At 38.3% G+C, this 21,928-nt stretch overlaps 2 protein-coding genes across 4 annotated transcripts; one reads left to right on the top strand and one right to left on the bottom strand.

The window, feature by feature from the left end:
* The first annotated feature begins 276 nt into the window (after positions 1-276).
* On the top strand, positions 277-2,319 carry LOC143348648 (uncharacterized). Its single transcript, XM_076779194.1, has one exon. The coding sequence runs from the start codon at positions 293-295 to the stop codon at positions 1,307-1,309; it is 1,017 nt and encodes a 338-aa protein (XP_076635309.1). The 5' UTR covers positions 277-292; the 3' UTR covers positions 1,310-2,319.
* A 339-nt stretch (positions 2,320-2,658) lies between these two features.
* On the bottom strand, positions 2,659-19,868 carry Mtp (microsomal triacylglycerol transfer protein). 3 transcript variants are annotated; one of them, XM_076779158.1, is made up of 7 exons: positions 19,431-19,868; positions 16,866-17,090; positions 16,575-16,732; positions 14,039-14,062; positions 7,447-7,640; positions 6,052-6,705; positions 2,659-4,700 (listed from the first exon to the last, which is right to left on the bottom strand). In XM_076779158.1, exons 3-7 carry the CDS (start codon positions 16,639-16,641, stop codon positions 2,952-2,954), a joined length of 2,688 nt encoding a protein of 895 aa, XP_076635273.1. In that variant the 5' UTR covers positions 16,642-16,732; positions 16,866-17,090; positions 19,431-19,868; the 3' UTR covers positions 2,659-2,951. The 3 variants fall into 3 exon arrangements, with proteins under 3 accessions (XP_076635273.1, XP_076635276.1, XP_076635274.1); XM_076779161.1 differs by lacking the exon at positions 14,039-14,062; XM_076779159.1 differs by lacking the exon at positions 16,866-17,090.
* Positions 19,869-21,928: the final 2,060 nt, after the last annotated feature.

The raw sequence follows: 21,928 nt of genomic DNA, 5'->3' as shown, positions 1-21,928 counted from the left end.
ACCCCGACGCGTCTCCCCTTGGTAAAACACGCGCACGCGCGATCGCGCTTTACGGGCATCGCGACCTGTCGGGTCGCCCCGGAGTCGAGTGGCGGTCTGCTGGTGATAAGAGCATTCCAGCGGCAATTTCGAATCGCCGCTCGCCATTGGCGAGCTATTTAAAAGCGGTCCTTCAGCGGCGACCGACCGACCCAAGGATCCGTTTGCAGTCAGATGCGAAATCCGATCGACATCGGGTCGAAATCATGCGATTTTTCGTCGCCACTGCACAATAAAAGCTCGCTACGGCGTTATGGATTCGTTTCGGTATATCTTGCTGCTGGTCGCCGGTACCATGTGCGTGTGCGGACTGTGGAGAACGGGATCGTTCTCCTGGCACACGTCCGCCGTGCACGCGAAAGCCTCGATACGGTTCGACCTCTCTATTCCAGCGCCGTCTCCGTCCGTTCTTCGTCGACTGTCCAACGGAACGAGCAGGAGAACCGGCGACACGATCGACGGAAAGCACCGTGGCGCGGTATCGAGGTACATGCTGGAGCTGTACCATCGAAGATCGGACGTGGACATAGTTCGAGCTCTTCGACCGATTCGCGCGTCCGTCCCGACCAGCGACGGAGCCAGGATCCTGGCGTTCTCGGTGCCCCCAACCGAGCCTGACGAGACTCTGGAGGTCGCGGAGCTCCTCGGTGTCGCGGGAGCCATCCTCAGGGTGCGTTTGGACCAGGCGAACAAGTCGGTGAGCTGCAAGTCGAGACGCGACGACAGCTGGAGGGCCTTCAACGTCACCTTCGGCGTGGCTGCAAGAGACGGGAATATCGTTAGATTTCGAGTGTACGGAAGAGTCGGGTATCGTCCATGCGGCGACAGTCCGATATTGTTGCTGAATTACACCAAGACGAAGAAGAACCGTCTTCGGCGTTCCGCTCCGGAAGAAGAACAGGAGGAGAGCGACGGTTCGCGCAGAAGACGCAGAAACTCTTGCAGGCGTCGTTCTCTGTATGTGGACTTCTCGCTGATCGCGTACGACGAGTGGATCGTTGCACCGCCAGGTTACGAAGCGTATCAGTGCGCTGGAAAGTGTTTCTATCCGTTCGGGGACCATTTGAGTCCCACGAAACACGCGATCGTCCAGACCTTGATACACGGGGCCCTCCAGGGCTCCGAAAGCGCCAATAAACCCGTCGGAAGGGCGTGTTGCGTTCCAACCATGCTCGCGCCTACGAGTTTGTTGTATCTGGATTCTAGTGGAACTCTGACTTATCAATACGGGTACGAGGACATGGTTGTTACAGAGTGTGGTTGTCGTTGAGAGTTGATGTCAATACTGACGAAAGGTCTTTAAGTGCGTGGTTTGTCAATGAGGTTTTGCACGATGAAAAAACTGGAAATTCTGAAGTCAGTGATTGTGGTTTTAGTTGGATAGTCATACCCTGACTTACGTTTTAATGGACAGTAAACTTATGTCTAATTTAATACAATCGTAACCCTTAAGCGGATTACTGGGATCTCCGGAAGTTTAAACTAATAACTGTTTAATGTATGTAAATGTAATTATTTGAAAATTTATGTAATCCTCCATTAGTTTATTATTTTTTAAATGCTTTAAAGAAAAGTTGATTTTCATCTTTATGTATTTCTAAACTTATTACACTATAAAACAATTGGCATTTTAAAGAATCTGTTGTATGGTAGGTGGAAGAGAAAGATGACTTTATGAATTCACTTGGGCCCAACAACTAAACTTAGATTGAGAATCCACTTAAGGGTTAAAGGACAGTAAATCTATTCCTAATTAATACAATCTTAATTATGTGCATTATATTTATCGTAACTTGAGCCAGTTATTCTGGAACCAATTGGTACATAAGTACAGGGTACGACTGTATACGATTAATAGTTTACGAGACATTTAATGTTAAATTGTAGCTGGCCGTACACACACAGTTTTCAAGTAAGAGTGTAACGTATAGTTGGTAAGACCACTGTTTAGCAAGCTAATATGCTTTTTTGATTATAAAAGGGAGCAACTGCGTTTGTTGTAACCAAATTCGACTGTGTCTGTGTCTATTTATTTAGAGGTACAATTTTCATGTTAATAGTAGTAGTGAGTTATTGCTGGAAAGATATTTTGATAAGTTTCTGATAAATGGTGTAAATTGTAAATTGCCAATTAGAAATTTATAAAGTTTCATGAATTTAGGGCCTTCCTTGTCTCAAACGTTGACTGTTATTTATTAATTGGAATGGCGTTGTTTTGGGGACCAAGAAATTCACGTGGAAATAAACGAAGACGAAAACATTAATATTGCAAAGTTTATATTTTACAAGAATAAATAAAAATTCTTCTTTAATATCGAGTGTCTCTGCATTACCAATATTTGAGTAAAAATATGTCATGTATAAAATTGGGTTATTTCAAATTTCATTAATTTCAATATTTATATTAATATTCACTTATATTTCTCAAATGCATGTAAAATTGTAATTGAACGAAAATTGCCATGAAAATTGCTCTTTGTATTGGAATTTCTACTTTTCTTCCATTAATCGCTTTACAAATTTAATATTAGGTTTCTTTGTTTTTTAAAGTAACAGAAGAATCGAGTAGAGATGGTCATTATACAGGAGCACGTAAACAGAGAAATAAAATGCATTAAATCAGTTTAAAAACTAATAAACCTATTGATAATCGGAATGACTTCGACTGACTTTTATTAATGAAACACTGCTTCCTATCCATGGACCGCAGCACACAGGAACGCGCACGCACGAGATTTACAGTACAAAAATACATTACACCTATGTATAAACACACACGCAAGGTAGGACGCACGCGATGCCAGTTTCTCACGCTGCGTAAAATGCACGAATAGATTATAACAATATTTTCCATAAAACTGTTTCTTTATAAACTCTATTACATCCGGTAACAATCGTTTAGTCTTCAAAAGTTAACTGAATATTTTCGAACACATCTCGTTGTTCTTCCGGTTTAGAAAATAGGACCTGCCCGGATTGTGCATCCTCGTTCTTCTAGTCTTTCGCAGTCTGTGCCTGCTACCAGCTATTCTCTCGATCTTATAAACTTGGTACCTCACGTCGTCCTCTGGTTGGCTGAGCCTCATGCACAACGAAGAAACTGGCCCGGAGAAGTCCACGTCGGTGGCTAACTCCAGTTTCGGCTCCAACGTCATCGAGAACTCGGCGATGCTCTGCACGAAATTAGAGCGGACTTTGGTGCCGCCTTGAATCACCACGCCGGCTTTCAGGTCCACCAACGACTGAGCGTTCCTAGACCAGAGGCTCAACTGTATTTGCCCCGCCAAATCGAAGCTCACCGCGCCTTGAACGTCGGTGTCTGCCACGAAACCCGAGGCCAATGGAATGTATTCGTTGTAATTGTGAATGGAGGCCAAAGCTTGGAACGCTGGAGTCCGGTCGGAGGCAGTGCCAGACCATACGTGGCTCATAAGTTCCCCCTGGCCGGAGAAGAAGACAAACGGCCTGATACCGACGCCCAGAAAGTCGATTTCCATTCCCGCAGTAGCCTGTTCACTGTCTTGCGAATCCTCTTCCTGGTTCGAAGTCGAGACGAAGCTGCTCAGACCACCGGCGAACAGCCCGAGAGAGAACAATGCCTCTTCGTGATTGTCCACCTCTAGGACCACGTTCACCACTCCGCGTTTCAGCAATCCGGACTTGATCTCTTGGACGGTCACCAGGGACCCGTTGCTGTCGGCTGATCTAAGAAACCTCCTCGTGAAAGCAGTGCTCAGACCACGCTGCGAAAATACGTTATAATTGACCACGTTCGTTCCACCGTTCCTCAGAATCTCGTCCAGGTAGGCCGCCAACTCGGAGTTCTTCTCGGAGAGCTGCTCCAAACGCTGGCTCAAGTATTTTCGAACTTCGTACGCAGGATCCGCGCTGGTCAAATATTCCACCAGGCCCTTGATATCCTCTTTGGACGGTTTCGACTCGAGAATGATATCTAACGCCAGGGTCCGGGCGCTGCTGTCTCTCTTCGGGCCACCGATTTGGTAAAAGACTCGCTTGGCGACGATTTTCACTTCGGGGGTTATCGAGTCCCTGGAGAGGGCGGAAAGTGCTCGCCAAGCCGCCACGCTGATCGCCTTGTTCTCGCTAATTGCAAATTTCAATAGGGTCGGGATCGCAGCTTCGCTTCTCAGGTTTCTGAGAGCTCTGAGGAACTTGAGCTTGCACTCCTCTCCCGTGCAACTGTCCAACCCGATCTCCAAGCTGATTCTGGCTTTCTCGACAGCAACTTGTGATTCTAGGTGGCGAGACATCGCTGCTGCGGTCAGAGCCAACGTTTCGGAAACTTTGTCGTTCTGAATCGTTTCCTCGGACCGCTTTAGCACGTCTTTCGCGACATCCGCGTTCGGAGTCGGCGACAGAGACAAAGCCCAAAGGTATCTTTCTGTATCGTCACCTACCACATCTTGCCTGAGGACCTTCATCACTGCCTGATGACCCGCCAACGTCGACGCTGAACCAATAACATCCAGGAGTTGTGTTTTCAGTTGACGATATCTCGGGCTTTTCAGTATTTTTTGAAGTTCTTCGGGCGAGGTGGATTTGACTAACGGTACTAGCTTCAGAAATGCAGATGCGGATTTTCCCGTACCTAGTGCGCTACTTTCGAGAGCGCTGCGGTATTCTTCGATCGTTTGCTCGATCTAAAAATAAATTAGCGTGACGAATAATTATTAATCGATATTAAACAAGTTCTACATTTTTTGTGACGAAGCTACGAGACAGGTTAAGCTTTTTGTAAAAAGTCGACACCTGGAATCCTGATGTTTATTCGAGTTTTTTTTATACACTTATATGCATAAATGATTTCAATGGCATTTAAATATTCTTTATGAAAATGTTTTTAGTGCCAGTAACAGTAGTTTTGATGATTTTTTTTCAATTTATGAATTATTTCGCGTCTTGTTCTGTTGTTGCTTCACACGGTTCGCTTTGATGTTATTATTAGATGCATACGCGTACATTGCCAGTCTCATACTAAATTGTGACTATCAGAATTAGTTTTAATGGTTATAGAAGAATGTTTGAATAGGAGGGGGATATTCTACAAGGACATATTATGTTCTATAGAACAAAACCATCTCTAATAATAATAATAGAACCTTCGAATATTAGAGTGTTCCGATGGTGGTGTATGATAACAGAAAGGATAAAAAAGATTCTACTGTACACGATACGTTGTCTTTATATTGTTCATTAGTCATTTTCTAGACACGCACAAATAGAAGACGGAAAGCGTTTGAGATACAAACTTACTAATGTCAACATAGATAATTTTAGACATCCTAGCCTCTCTAGACTTCAAGTGTTATTGGTTTTGGCTAGGAAACGATCTCTATATCAACATGAAATATTAACGGAATATTGAGGAAGGTCACCAACCTATCATCTGTTCAGATTGATACGATAAAGCCAATAAGAACGTAAACAACATTCGTTTCCTCTGGATAATTTCATAAATAGAAAATTTAATTCAAGGGTGAAAATTATTGTTGATTCTCAATATTTGTTAAGGAATATTACACTCAAGTAATGTAATCGTAAACATGTTTCTTTGATTAACCATTCCTTCATTTTTCCTCAATAAAGAGAGGTGCAAACAAGCATGCCATAAAAGCATAAGTCATATCTTAAATGATTCACAGTCGGGGCAGTGGCCCTGAGCGGCCAGTTAATTTTAATTCGACTATGGTCGACTATATGCATGCCTGGAAGATATTTAAAGCTCATTTTCTCGAAAGCTAATCTTGAAAGCTAACTTTAACAGACTACCGAGGATTACAGATAATCGATGGTCGTCGTTGACATATCGTTCAGCTTATCCCACTGCTTTATCTTCCGTGCCTTCTCTGCAAATACACGCCTTATCTTTCAAACCACGATACACCGTCAGAATAGAATTCGTATTCGAAGTGATTTACGGAGGATTAAATATCTCTGAGCAGCTAATTAAAATTGCCTCAAGAAACTACTCGATACTAATTTTATACTAACCGTTTGACAGACATCGTTCGGACAAGTGGACGGTTCCAATTGAAGCTCGATATTCGTCTCGTGACATCCGGGTAGCAACATCACGATAGCTTGTTCCAAAGTATCCATCTTCGCGATGTTTGTCGGCAAAACGTCTGGTATTCTTTCGAGCGTCCTTTTTGACGTAACGATGGTACCGACTCCAGATCTCACGGTCAATGTCGTTTTATGCGTTTCCTCGTCGTGAATTATTTTTGGTAAATAGTACTCCGTGAGCTCGTAAGTGGAATTTCGAGTGCTCGCGAGTTTCACGCCGAACAACGGATTCGGATGACGTTTCCTTGGCGGCAAACTGCTATGCTTGCAAAATGTCTTTCGTTTTCCTACGGTGTTAGGACCCAGGGAGTGGTAAGTCACGTTGCAGAGACCAGAGGCGTCCAGTTCTTGAACGTCATCGTCAAGCACCTTGTATTGGAAGAGACTAGCCAGACCGCGTTTCAGATTCGCCGAGGAGACGCTCTCCGATGGGTCCATGTACACTGACTTTATGTCGCCGTTTTTCCACAGTACGAACAGCGGCTTCTTGACGATCTCGTCCACCTTGGACGAATGCTCGATGAAACCCTCTGGTTCTGGAGTTCGTCGGGACTTGATCCATAGCTGAGGCGACAGGAGCTGCGAAAAATGACGCGTTTTAACGATCGACATTTTGTAATGTCATATTAGGTTCTTCTACGACGTGCTTACTATTAATATTCTCTTCCTATCGACTTATACCTTTCATTTCATTAGACATTGTAATAATTGACTCGTATTTTGATCTGTTTTATATAATGTTAAATTGTTAAATTTCTTCTAGCATTCAGAAAGTGAATTTTCAAACTTAAGACATTTAATGCGAGACGAATTTACTATCTGAGAATACGTTTCAGTTTACTTTTTTTGCGAAGGAAAGGTTATCGGTTCCACGCCGGGAACGCAGACACTCTCAATACTTATCGCTGTTTTTCGATAAATATACCATTTATAAGGGGAGAAGTATATATTCGTTTTTAAGGTAACTCGTGAAAGAAATGTTTTCAATCTTATTTTACGCAAGGCAATTCTACGGGATCAAATGGTATGAATTACAAAATTTCCACTTTTAGCTTCTGTTTCAATAACAGGGACTAGAATAGATTGCTTGGACGAAGAATGCGTATTTGCGATTGTTCAGTGTTATTTGCTTTAACCGAAAGGCAGCGCATTAAAGCTTCATCGTATTCTAGTAACGGATCCAGCCGATGCGATTCTATTCATAGAAGTTCGCGAGAACTTCCTTTCAATCGACGCTAATCAACTACAATCTTTCCACGGTGTCAAAGGTATCCGGCGATAGAAAAGTAATTTCTTCTTCGATAGAAAGCGTTCTCGTACCTCGATCTTCAGCAGAAAGGTTTCCTGGTCGATGGGATCCTGCCAAACGGCTGTCACGTCCAGGTCGCCAGTCAATCGAAAGCCAACGTCCCCGCTGGATTTCGTCGGAGCAGCCTCGCTGAAGAGCAAGGTCGTCGTCATCTTGTACTTGAGGCCGCTCACTATATCCCAGCCTTTGGTTGGCCTTGCCGCCACTGCAAGAATAATCATACACAGCCTCCAATACATGGTTATCGTGGCGTCGGAAATTGGGTAGAATTGTCTCAGCGTTGTCTCGTTCGACGAAACGCTTCGACGACCGGCCGAAAAGTATTTTGGAATGTGACCCGGCGAGAGTCACGCGTCGACTGACAAACATTGTTACTCCGGAACCGCTCGTCTAAATCGATGAGGCACACAGGATACCGGTCGAATGTGTGCGTGCGTCGCATGCGGGTTGACGCGAACGCGCCGTCTGTCGATACGTATGTTTAAGTGAGTGTGCGTGTAACATAGAATGCTCGATCACGCAGTGATTGAGTCATGAAACATTGCTTTTTCCCTTGGCGATCTGATACATACGGTTGTGGATAAAATTAACTGGACAGGTAAAGGAAATAAGTATAAATTAAATTTAAACAATGTAGAACAATTATTATGCACTTAAGTTTCATATGTCACATATATTTTTATGGTAGATAGAATATTTAGCGAGTAATTGAAATTGATATTTACATTTGTGTTGAATTAAAGTGTACATAACGAAAACATTGGTTGATTATCGAGGGTCAAAAATAAGTGGACAATTGTAAACAAGCGCCAAGTATATTTTTTCACTCTCACGCAGTAGTCTCGAACGAACTATTTGGTTGATGTGTAAGTATAAAACAGATTATTTGTAAGGAAACAGCAGAATGTCGGTAAGAAAAGAATTTTCAAATCAAATTCGTAATTTGATTATAGCGAACCGTCGAAATAAATTAAGTTACTGTTTAGTACAGTTTTTCTAAAAGTGCGGTCGACAAAGATTATAAAAAACATTTTCTACGTAGTATTATTGAAAATTTAAAAGGACGCGGATGTAAACGTTGTACCACCGCAAGAGAAGATCGCCAAATTAATCTTAAATGTTGACAAAACCTAAGAATCTCCGGGCGAAATATTGGTGAAATGTTAAAATTAAGTGCATCAGTGAAAATAGTAGGACGGAAGTTGCAGAAAACAAGGTTAAGATAGTATAAATCCAAATGCAAACCGTACATTAACAACGTCAACACGAGAAAACGTTTACTTTTTGCTAAAAAATATACAGAGTGTTCGGCTACTCCTCGAAAAAATTTTAATAGGAGATTCTAGAGGCCAAAATAAGATGAAAATCAAGAATATAAATTTGTTGATTAAGGTTTCGTTAAAAAGTTATTAAAAAATTAAATTAAAAAATTTCAACTGATTCTGGAAAAATTATTTTTGGTTGCGGGGGTCAATTACAATCATTTTTGGTCATTACACATACCCCCGAAATCCTACGCATTTTCGAGAAAAAAATTCCTTACCGAAAATATAATTTCAGGCCACAAATGTCACTCCAAAATTTTGTGTATATCTTTAAAACACTATAACTCCTGAACGGATTGGACGATTTTAATGTTTAAAAAAGCAAACTACGCGTATTTTGGTGGAGAATATGTACAAATAGCAAAAATGTTCGAAAAGTTGGTCCTTGACCTCGCAAAATGAGAAAAACCCCATAAAAATGATCCAATTTTCAAACAGCCATAACTCCTATAATTATGAATATATTTCAATGAAACTTTTTTCTGAAGTAGAGCTCATGGGTACCTACAAAAAAGTATTAGACAACTTTTCTGTAGTGCGACAAACAAAATTACTAAAAATCAAAAACGAAGTTTTAAGAAAAATCGACAGGGGGTAGATGCCTAAAATTTTCGACGAAAAAAAAAATTTTTAATTAATTCTGAAAAAATTATTTTCGGTTGCGGGGGTCAATTACAATCATTTTTGGTCATTACACATACCCCCGAAATCCTATGCATTTTCGAGAAAAAAATTCCTTACCGAAAATATAATTTCAGGCCACAAATGTCACTCCAAAATTTTGTGTATATCTTTAAAACACTGTAACTCCTGAACGGATTGGACGATTTTAATGTTTAAAAAAGCAAACGACGCGTAATTTGGCGGAGAATATGTAGAAATTGCAAAAATATTCGAAAAGTTGGTCCTTGACACCGCAAAATGAGAAAAACCCCATAAAAATGGTCCAATTTTCAAACAGCCATAACTCCTATAATTATGAATATATTTCAATGAAACTTTTTTCTGAAGTAGAGCTCATGGGTACCTACAAAAAAGTATTAGACAACTTTTCTGTAGTGCGACAAACAAAATTACTAAAAATCAAAAACGAAGTTTTAAGAAAAATCGACAGGGGGTAGGGTGCCTATATTTTTCGGCAAAAAACAAAATTCCAAATCGTTCTAAAAAAAATATTTTCGGTTGCAAGAGTCGATTACAATCATTTTTGGTCATTACACATACCACCGCAATCCTACTTACTTTCGAGAAAAAAAATTCTTTATCGAAAATATACTTTGTGACCGGAAATATAACTTTTTAACGAAGCTTCAATCAACAAATTAGTATCCTTGATTTTCGTCTTATTTTGGCCTCTAGAATCTCCCATTAAAATTTTTCCCAGGTGTGGCCGAACACTCTGTATAAAATAAGGAGCATGACTGTACCAATAACCAACACAAATGTAAATATTAATCTCAATTATTCACTAAATAATCTATGTACCATAAAGATATATAATATATAAAACTCAAGTGCATAACAATTATACTACATTGATTAACTTTAATTTGTATCTGTTTTCCCTACCTCTACTCTTAATTTTGTCCGTAACTGCGAAAGTTAGTTTACGAATCCATTTAAAATTTGTATTCGTTATTTGTGAATAAAATTTTCCCCAACTCTGATGCACTTGATTGCCGTTTAAAATGTTAATAATGACAGATCAAATTTAGTGTGCCTGGCCATGGTGAAAAGGTGATTAATCAACTGTATTACTGACAGGAAAGTGTTCTTTTCGACGAAAATTCGTAACACTTGCAGAGGAATCTGGTCCGATAAATTCGAATTATAAGTAATTGCAGAATATTTGTTCGTTGATCTGTAGAAGAAAAACTATTGCTAGAGTTTATGGTTCCCACTGTCGAACATAGCGACGTCTTATTGCCAGTTATAGCATGTTTCTCAACAGCCGGAGTACGAGGGCGTATAAAAGTAGAAAATACAATAACAATGGCAGCCTATAAGCAGATACTCAAACAACACGCCGTTTTATATTAATAGGCAGAAATTTTATTATGCACCAGGATAACGACTCTAAGCACTCGTCTGAATCGTGTAATGGTGGGTTGTTATTGCAAAAAGAAACGGAGGGTGTCTCAAAGAAAATGACGTGGTCAACACAGTCAGCGAACCTGAACGCAATTGAACTTTCGTGGGAAGAGCTCAATTTCAAAAACACGGAACAATATAAAATTAGAGACAGTTGAAAAAACATCAGAATACGTCAGGCCATCGTTAACAGTAAAGATTTCTCGACGAAAAATGAAAATTCCTGTAAAATATGTTGCTTATTACTTTCTTGTTCATATTTTTTTTTAAACTAGCTTGTTTCTTTAAATGCAGGTAGTGACTCCTGTGTGCGTCCAATTATGTAAATATAAAATGTATATCTTTAAAGCGTATAAAAACTATCTAATTATCGTGTAGCTACAGTATGATTGCACGTAATTTTATCGTGGAACATGTAATCAGATTGTATTTTGCCAAATTTCGGACGAGTATAGTGACGAAGATAACGACAATGAGTATAATGGTAGGAGAACTAGTAGATTGTAAATTAGCATGGTCATGAAAACACTTAGCTTTCCTCTCGCGAATAGTACAATTATACAGGGTGTTCGGCCACCCTGGGAAAAATTTTAATGCGGGATTCTAGAGGCCAAAATAAGACGAAAATCAAGAATACCAATTTGATGATGGAGGCTTCGTTAAAAAGTTATTAACAATTAAATTCAAAAATTTCAAATCGTTCTGGAAAAATTATTTTTGGTTGCGGGAATCAATTACAATCATTTTTCGTGAATAGACATACCCCCGAAATCCTAACCATTTTCGAGAAAAAAATTCCTTACCGAAAATCTAATTTCTGGCCAGAAATGTCTGCCCGAATTTTCATGCGAATCTTTAAAACGTCATAACTTCTGAACGGATTGGACGATTTTAATGTTTAAAAAAGTAAACTACGCGTATTTTGGTGGAGAATATGTACAAATCGCAAAAATATTCGAAAAGTTGGTCCTTGATCCTGTAAAATGAGAAAAACCACATAAAAATGATCCAATTTTCAAATTGCCAATACTCCTACAATAGTGAATATATTTCAATGAAACTTTTTTCCGAAGTAGAGCTCATAAGTACCTACAAAAATGAATTAGACAACTTTTCTGTAAGGCATCAAATAAAATTATCAAAAATGAAAAACGAATTTTTAAGAAAAATCGACAGGGGGTAGGTGCTGGAATTTTTCGGCGAAAATGAAAAGTTTCAAATCGTTCTGGCAAAATTATTTTCGGTTGCGGGAGTCAATTACAATCATTTTTGGTCATTACACATACCCTCGAAATCATACGCACTTTCGAGAAAAAAATTCCTTACCGAAAATCTAATTTGGTGCCTAAATTTTTCGACGAAAAAAAAAATTTCAAATCGTTCTGAAAAAAATATTGTTAGCTGTGGGGGGCAATTACAATCATTTTTGGTAAATAGACATACCCCCGAAATCTTGCGCATTTTCGAGAAAAAAATTCAGAACGGGCGGAACTTTAAACGTTAATAACTTTTTAACGAAGCCTCCATCAAAAAATTGATATTCTTGATTTTCGTCTTGTTTTGGCCTCTAGAGAATCTTCCATTAAAATTTTTCCCAGGGGTGGCCGAACACCCTGTATTATAAGAGATATTTTCGTTTTCTTAATCCCTTGACGTACGTAAATTTTCCACGTACATGCAATAAAGAAATATTTAAAGGATTAAAGTTTAGTCCAGTTCATTTTGCCGAACATAGTAATCGTTAAATAGTACGCGTCTTTGCTCACTTAGTTTACATTAGAACTACACTGTAAATTCGATTATAGCGCTAAATGCCAAAGCCGTTTTTTGAGCTGCGAATTTAACACGCGCGAATACTCTGAAATCAATTTACCATTAATTGTTTCGATTTAGCTTTGCTTTGTGATATGAAAAACCAAAGCAAGAAAACGAAGACTCGCCCAACAAGGAATAATGTCCAGGTTGAAATTGCGGAATCGTGCGAATACTTCTGTCAGCAAGCGATCGTATATACGTGCGTGTGTTTGCTATGCGTCGTGCACGCGCGAGTAAATGTATTCATACGGTCGTCTATACACGGTGACTCAAAAGTGCGATCAAAACAGACACAACTGTTATCGATTAAAAGATGATACTCTGAGATATATTTCAGAAGGAATTCATTAATCGTTTTTGCCACGATTGTCTTTGATTAAATATTTAATTTTATTATTTACTTGAAACAGTTAACCGTTAAAAAGTGTCAATGAACTTTGAACTCTCAATTTACAGTTGATAATGACGATATAGAGTTAGTACGAAACTCTGTATCGAAGTTTGTGTTCTCGAACTACCCTGTATACGAATCTGCACATATTTAACGGGTATAGAAACGTCAGAGTCTGGATTGCTGTTCTAAAACCGACTATGAGATGTATGCAGCCGGCATCCCCTTTGCGTGTACATACGCACGCACTCACGCACATCCGCATAATCTAACGATAGACACCGTTAATTCACAGAGTCCCTGCTACACGACACAGACACAGAAATGTCAGAAATTGCTACCGCTTAATGAAACAAAAGGTAAGTCTTAAACGGAGGATAAATGCCAATCATGAAGTTGCTCGTTGATAATAAGAACGAATAAAAATTAGATGAAACAGTTGGATCGATGCATAAGTTTATCATTTTATATTTACTTAACACCGTCAGAGTTTGCGATTCGTGAAATTATCCTTTATAATAAATTCCAATTATATGGTAACAAATTTCAGTTTTATATTCATTAAGTTTTTTAATTTTCTTTTAACAAGTATCGGGCATTGCGATGTCCATTAATAAAGATACGATCAGTATTTTATATTGCAAATTATTACATTCTTCCAGCGCAAGTGTTTTGACCGTGAATAACAGTAACTTCGGGTTGAATTTTCTATTTTGAGCGAGAAATATCAAAGCAGAACGGAATGATGTTGAACCATAAATACTTAAGCTCCCGTTGATAGCTTAGGATCAAGTGTCTAGTCAAACAGGCTTGGATTCCTTCCTATTTTACAGACCCACAATCGTGTAACATTATAAATGTGTTTTACGTTGCTAAATTTTGTTATGTTAAAACACCTTGCCCTACATTATTAACATTCTATTCGGAACGTATCTGTTCAATCGTAATTTCATACGACTTTGAAGTAAATGAATTATTTACCTGGTGCCATTCGACAGTAGGAACCTGCAAAAAGAAATAAAAATCCCAATTAAAAGTGACCCTCGACATTCTTTTAAAGTAAATTTCAACTAGTTTGCGTAAAAGTATCTTTTTCCTTTAACGTTCGCGTGCACCAATGACGAATAACGAGAACAAATATTTCATTCTACTGCGAGTCATCGAATAGATACGAGTTTTCTGAAGGCTGTAACCTCGATAACCAACTACGCACGAGGTCGATTACCAAAAAAGAAATAAACTAGCAAGTAACGAACAAAGTGACTGTGTAATTGATACAAGCCAACCTAGTTTAGAACTTGAAAAGCACAACCTGATTTAAACCTTGCACGATGATAGCACTTGATACCAGAAATTAAAATACCACTCAATTTCATGCAAAACCGAAAAACAACCTCGCACATTGTCGTTCAGAGAAGACAAACAACCGGTTGGAAACTCTGACAAACACCAGGAAAAACGAAATTACGAAGAGAATCGAAATACTATTTGAATTTATTGGTTATTTACGTTTCTTGTTTATTACTAACTATTTTGACGTAAATAGTACATTAATATTTGTTGATAATGTACAGAATATCGTTATACAAGCGTTTGGATGTCGGTCACGATATTATCTTAATTTATTCTTGATTTCTAAAAGTTTTCTAAACGTTTAATTTGACTTTTAAAAAACTGTTACCATAAATTGAAATATTATAAAGAACGTGCCACGATTCCCTAAAAGAAATATGCTGGAGAGCCAATAGGCAGATACCACATTTTATTATGAAATGAAGCTGCAGAAACTAAAGTATCGATGGTTTACAGTAGACATATGTATGCCTACTTTTGGGGTTTCTGAAAAAATAGGTTTAAAGATTCAATGGCATTTTAAAATTGAATAAATAATTTTAGCATAATATTATTACCTTATCTACACAAATAAAATTGTAACTTTGTAATTATAAAATTTAATTTATAGTTTATTATATGTTTAATAGAGTATCTAAACCGAATTACACATTTTTAGTTTTCGTCTACTTGTTCCGGGTTAACTTAAAATTCACGGAACTGGTTTTGAATAAACCATCACTAATCTTTCCTGTATACATTAGGGAACAACTGGCTAAGTACTAAACAAATATAAATAAAACTTAGTTGACTCTGTCTGTTTGCTATTGCGTCATGGGGAAACAGCAAGAGAAAATAATGTTTCATTTTCGAACAATCGTATTTAAAAAATAGCTTTATACGCGTACGATTGCATACGATTTGGCTGGCACTCAATGTTTCTACTTATACCAATGCTCAACTCGAATCTATATTTTCAAACTCGATTTTCTTGAAAACGAAGCTTCATATGAACAAATTTTATTCTTTCTTTCGAGTTTCTTTTGATTTGTTTTTTCACGAGAAATTACCCTCTGGCCAGTGGTACTACGAATAACAGTCTGTATAAAGAAAAGAATGTATATCACTTGTATTTACCTAAGTTACGGTCGGAGTCAGGTACACTATACTGGAGCAAACATATTACAACTTTTAATCAGCGCACTGAGGGGGTAGAGTCGAGTAAATTTTATTCGTGAATATCGAATACAAATTTTATACGTACTAATTTTTAGGTGTAAAAATTCTTTTAACGAATATTAATTTGTAAGTGAATTTACGAACGAATCAAAAAGTTTTCAATGAGTTAATGAACGAAGATGAACAAAATTTTATTCGATATTTGTCCATTGTGAAATATTTCATTCCGTGATTGAAATTTTCATTTTTATTTAACAATTTCATTTGATTATCGTCACTTGGAATTTGTGATTAGATAAGAATTTTGCCTATCTTCGTTAACGATCGACTTTGATCGGCGACAAAATTCGAAAGTAGCGGGGATGACGTTGAGCAGGAAAGTATAGTTGCAGATTTGGCATGATTTTTGGTCATGCGCATTGGAAAACAGCGGCGCGCCTAGCCTGAACAATAGTTATCGAGTCCCCGGCGAAAGACGTAAATTAGTAACGTAAACTAATACACGTATAATTGATATTTCTTTTTCTTGTATATTGATAACATAAAGCTATTAACGATTGCTTTATATATCAAACTTACTCACAGAATGAAAAGAAGTTGCTTATTAACTTAATGGAAAACTATTTATTTTTCTGCCTTTTATCGCATAAAATGATATATAAAACGTACTAATTTTGTTGTATTCTTTTAACATAAATACTGACGGGGCTTATAGCTGTTTTCGTATTTTATACTTTATACTTTAAACCGACGTTTCAATAGTTATTTAAATATTTTTTCATTCTTCATTTATTTACGAATAATTTAAGAAAAAATGATCTAGAAACAGTGAAAGAGGGGCTACGCGGTACCCGTTTTCTCTCGATTTTAGTCCTATACTGAGGCGATTTCCAGCGCGCGTGATCGAAAAACATGCCAAACCCGGGAACTTGGCAGGAGAGAGGCCAGAGGTCTCGGCGAGGCTAGGAAGAGAAAGCAGGCGGGCCAACACAGCCTGGTAACTCACCGAAGAGTGCCAGAAGGTAGACGAGGGAGACGGCGAGCACCGTGACCGGCCTTTCCGGACAGGCCATCTTTTGCTCGTTCCTCTCAGACGACCTTCCTCGTGCCTACTACCTCGGACTCTTCGTGTTCTACGTCGCTCTGTGCCGTCCTCTTCTCCTTCTGCGAGTAAATACGAGTAATTAGACGGGGCAGGCCTGCGTTATCGAGTTCCGCGACCATCTCTGCCCGTTTCCATTCCCCTCGGGTCTCTACCCCACAACGTTCGGGATACCACGAGGACGATGTACCTTACCCCCACCAGTAGACTTTGTTCCTCGGAGGGGAAGGGACGTCGCGTGGGGGAGGTAGATCTGGTTTACTGTCACGATACGTTCTGAAACGGGACGAGTTTTACACGGTGTCTGGTTCTGTCGATTCTTGCGGTCGTTTCACTGCTGGTATCGCGGGCGAAAACGGTGCAGTGAACTGTTCCGAGCTGGCGTGGTATACCAAGTGACACCTTCACGTGGCTGCGAACCTAAAGGGATCATTAGGGCGGACGTTACTCTTCGATCGTTGGAGGACAATTAACCAGGGGTGCGCGGTTTTTCGAAATTCTCGAAGTTTGAGGCGGGTCAGTAAAACTCATACATAACAGTATGATACAGTATAGTCTATCTGTATGTAAAAGGCTTGAGGCTCGAGCGTGCCCTATCGAGAAGAGAAGACAAACAACGAGCATAGGCATGTTGATAGGATTCGTGCTAATTCAGTTATAAAACATTTTTACTATCAATTATTCCTCAACAAGAGTTTCAATATATTCGTAGCCCCCTCCGATGAAAGTGTGCATCTTCTATGGTTTTACTTGTTCATATAAATACGTTTGTAGTTTGTGATTCTTGATTCAATAGAATTTATCTCATCGTCTGGATTCCCCAACTTATTTTCAAGATGATTTCGGATACAATCTTTTGTAAATAACAGCGCGTATTTGGTGCATCTAGTCTAGCGTGATAACAGCATAATCTTAAGCAAATGGTATCATCGTTAGTCATAGGAATCGACATTTGGACTTGTACTCATAGTCACTAAGAAACTTTGTACTACCCCTACTCTAATTCTTTGTTTTTGTAATCTCGACGCGCATCATTATTTTGAGAGTTTTTCCCGATTTTTCCCGACTCGTCTCGAGCTTGTAAATTCGAGAATCCGTGCACCTCAGCAATTAGTCATTCGGTTCGATGCAACATCTTGATCGACGAGTGATAGGCGACAATAATAATTTATGTTTGATTTGGACGATCTTTATGGTAAAATATTGTGTGTATTATTTAAATTATTATTTGGAACGTAACATTTTTCGTTGAAAAAGTCGGGAGACGCGCGGTTATCGTGACATTGTTTTCTTGTAGGAAATGCAGCACGCTTCGCTTTCAAGAAGCGATAAGCTTATAGCTGTCTAAGTAGCAAGTCCTTATCTACTTAGACTATGGACATGCTCGTGGTGATAGTTCAAGGATGACAGTCGCGTCACAAAGCAAAATTATAAATATTCACTGCTTTTGAACACGTTCGTTACTAAATATTTAACAATTGTAAACTTGTATGCATTTATATTAATAAATTAAACACTGTTTTTGAAGATGTACTATTCGTGAGTGATTTTAATGAACGACAGAACATGTCTCTATTGATTAATTTTTGTAGATTAAGGCATGTACAGATATTAGACGCACGATTATGTTTGACAGGTATAAATATAGATCCACGTATTAAGAAAAATGAATTACAGAAATAATTTTAAGAATTCGTAAGGTCAGCAAAGACTCCAGAAGTGGAATGAGTTTCAATAAAACTTATGTAAAAAATAGTTATCTAATTCTAGAGTATTTAAAATGTTGTGATTTTGTGAATTAAGATAGCTGAATTGCTGATCATAGGATTTTGGCAACGAGTAGATTTTTGGCGGGAATTCTTTCGACAGAACTAACAGTGTTAATCGATCGTTTAAAAGTTGTAATTTTTTCAATTGAGTAGAATTAAACAGTCGATGAAAAGTATTTCCTGATTCTACTCAGTTCTTCTGGGAATGTATATTTTCATGTATTTTATTTCATCTTCGAAATTGTGTGAACGCAGAAGTACGTAGTAATTATTGTAAACAAATGTAACATCGCTCTTTGACACTTTACATGCTTTGAACTTCATAGTACAGAAATTTATTCTTTATCGTTAACGTAGCTCGATAGTGGCCAGGCATGGCCTCTTTGCTTACAGAAATACTTTTCACGCGCTAATTCTTTTTTCACGGTGAAAAGGAAAAAGTGACATACTTATGCGAGCCTGGTAAATACCCATTTCAATGATTTTTAAATAAATCAAGATAGAGTAATCAGTTAATCTTGTTTTACATTGCAACGAATGCTAACATTTTTCTACTTACAAAAATTTTGTATTAGGAACTGGAAAAAATACTGTTTCATGCTCGATTTCAAACGAAATAAATACATATGTTCAAGATAACGTATGTTCACGTGATTTTCCATTTTATAAACTTATTCTCTATCTTCGCTACCGTTAAAGTTTTACTATTGTTATCATTTTTTTTTAAACTAGAAACATTCAATATTTTAAAATAATATTTACATAACTTTATAACTTATAGTATATGTATCAAAAAAATTAGCATACTGGTTATTGTATTGTTAAATAAATTTACGATTAGTTATATGCGTTGTAAATAAGATGGTTGAACAAAGTATATTTTTTTAAAACTATTTATTATATTTATAAGCTATTCAGCTTCCTATAAAGTATCTTAGAAGCCTTGAAACTATAGTTATTTGTGAAGTTCAAACGCGGTCAAAGCACTTACGTTTTACGTTGACAGACACAGAATTGCTATAGGGAACGAAAACCCGATGGGTTCTCCCATTCGGTTTCGGACAACATCGGTGTAGTCGTCGGAGTAGCCTCTCTTGAATGACGTATGCGAAGGGGGGTAACCCTTCCGGTACAGTATGAGGAATACTGAAGAGTGGGGGAAGGTGCGAGTCACTACCTGACCCCCCAGGATCTAATACCACAGATAAGATATAAAATAGACGTTGCAAGTAATGCTTTTTTGTATCATCCGGATTGGAAGGGACTTTTCATGTTTGCCAACCTTACCGATTTCGATGGTTCAGTTGAGTACAGTTTCCAGTCATCGCTCTTTGAACTCGAACAAAGAGGCCGCTCGAAAATCACTAGTTGTGGCAATACTTTCACTTCCTATTTTACCGACGCAGTACCCGCGAACTGTTTTACCACAGACGAGTAACATTACAAATACCTCGTCGGCGATATAGGTCTACTGTGGTAATACCTCGTCGGTGGTGGTATTACCACAGTAGACCTATATCACCGACGAGGTATATGAGTAATCACCTAATGTATTTTTTCGGCCCGTTTCTCTGGAGCTCTAGAGTCCCATTACCATTTACGTGTCACTCGCAACGTTACCAACAGATTTAAAAATGAACACAAGAGGAAGTGAGACAAAAAATGAAATTTCAGTAATTTTATTATTTTTTAACGAAATGAAAGTTATTAACGTTTAAAGTTCCGACCGTACTGAATTTTTTTCTCGAAAATGCGCAAGATTTCGAGGGTATGTCTATTCACCAAAAATGATTGTAATTGACCCCAGAACCTAGAAATAATTTTTTTAGAACGATTTGAAATATTTTTTTTTCGCCGAGAAATTTAGGCACCTACCCCCTGTCGATTTTTCTTCAAAATTCCTTTTTCATTTTTAGTATTTTTGTTTGACGCTTTACAGAAAAGTTGTGTAATACTTTTTTGTAGGTACCCATGAGCTCTACTTCAGGTAAAAGTTTCATTGAAATATATTCACAATTGTAGGAGTTATGGCTGTTTGAAAATTGGACCATTTTTATGGGGTTTTTCTCATTTTGCAGAGTCAAGGACCAACTTTTCGAACATTTTTGCGATTTGTACATATTCTCCACCAAAATACGCGTAGTTTGCTTTTTTAAACATTAAAATCGTCCAATCCGTTCAGAAGTTATGACGTTTTAAAGATTCGCATGAAAATTCGGGCAGACATTTCTGGCCAGAAATTATATTTTCGTTGAGGAATTTTTTTCTCGAAAATGGTTAGGATTTCGAGGGTATGTCTATTGACCAAAAACGATTGTAATGGACCCCCGTAACTAAAAATAATTTTTTTAGAACGATTTTAAATTTTTTAATTTTGTCGAAAAATTTCACACCTACACGAATTTTTTTCTCGAAAGGGGGTAGGATTTCGGGGATATGTCTCTTGACCAAAAATGATTGTAATTGACTCCTGCAACCAAAAATAATTTTTGGACCTTTCTCGTTTGTGAAAAATTTCTGCACCTGGTCTGCCGTCTGATAATTAATATTCGATTATTCTTTGCAATCCCCCCATAGTCAATTCGCATATATTTACGCAAACACTACAGCTGTTTACTTATTAATACTAATTCAGTGAATAGTTTCTCAACTGACCGCCATCCATGAGAAGAGGCCGCTAAAATCACCTCCGAATTTTCAGGTCGGTATGGCAGTCAGATTCGACCGCGAAAGTCCATAAGGTGAAAAGTCTACTCATATACCTCGTCTGTGCCTATAATATACGAGTAGACCTTTCAACCAATGTATTTTTTCGGCCCATTTTTCTGGGGCTCTAGAGCCCCATTACCATTTTCGTGCACTCGCAACATCACCAACAGATTTAGAAATGAATTTCAATCCCTGAATAGTCAACTCACATGTACTTAAGCACACGTTACAACTGTCTGCCCATCAACACTAATTCAGTGATTAGTTTCTCAACTGACGAGGACGCTAAAATCACCTCCAAATTTTTCGCTCGGTATGGCAATTGTTCGAACTGATGTACAAAAAGACATGTATTAACAAAAATTAACGAATAGAAAATGAGTAATACTACAGATACGGAGGTTATACATATGTGTCTTGATAAATCTAAAAATTGATTCATTATAGTGTTATCAGACGGCAGACCGGTGCCCAGAGTAAGCTTATCTCTCCATTTACGCACACCAATCCACAGCCATATGTACGTGAGCTTAAGCGCTTTGGACAGCTTCGGGAATTCAAGAAAGAAGGCGAATGTGGGTCTTTCTTTCTTTCTTGCTTTCGAAACAGCTAAAATCCGATTTGTGTCAACCTGCATACGATTTTGAGTCTCAACTGTCCAGGCATTTTTATGAGTGTCTTATAACATGAGATACACTCTTCCAAAGTGGAACAAAATGTTAAAAAGATCATGCATCAAATTGTAAGGAGATCCTCGTAAGAAGGCTTTAATCTTTGTAA

The sequence above is a fragment of the Colletes latitarsis genome, chromosome 11, assembly GCF_051014445.1.
Source record: "Colletes latitarsis isolate SP2378_abdomen chromosome 11, iyColLati1, whole genome shotgun sequence".
NCBI lineage: Eukaryota > Metazoa > Arthropoda > Insecta > Hymenoptera > Colletidae > Colletes > Colletes latitarsis.
The sequence above is the reverse complement of the archived record's forward strand: the minus strand, read 5'-3'. Positions and strand labels throughout refer to the sequence as shown.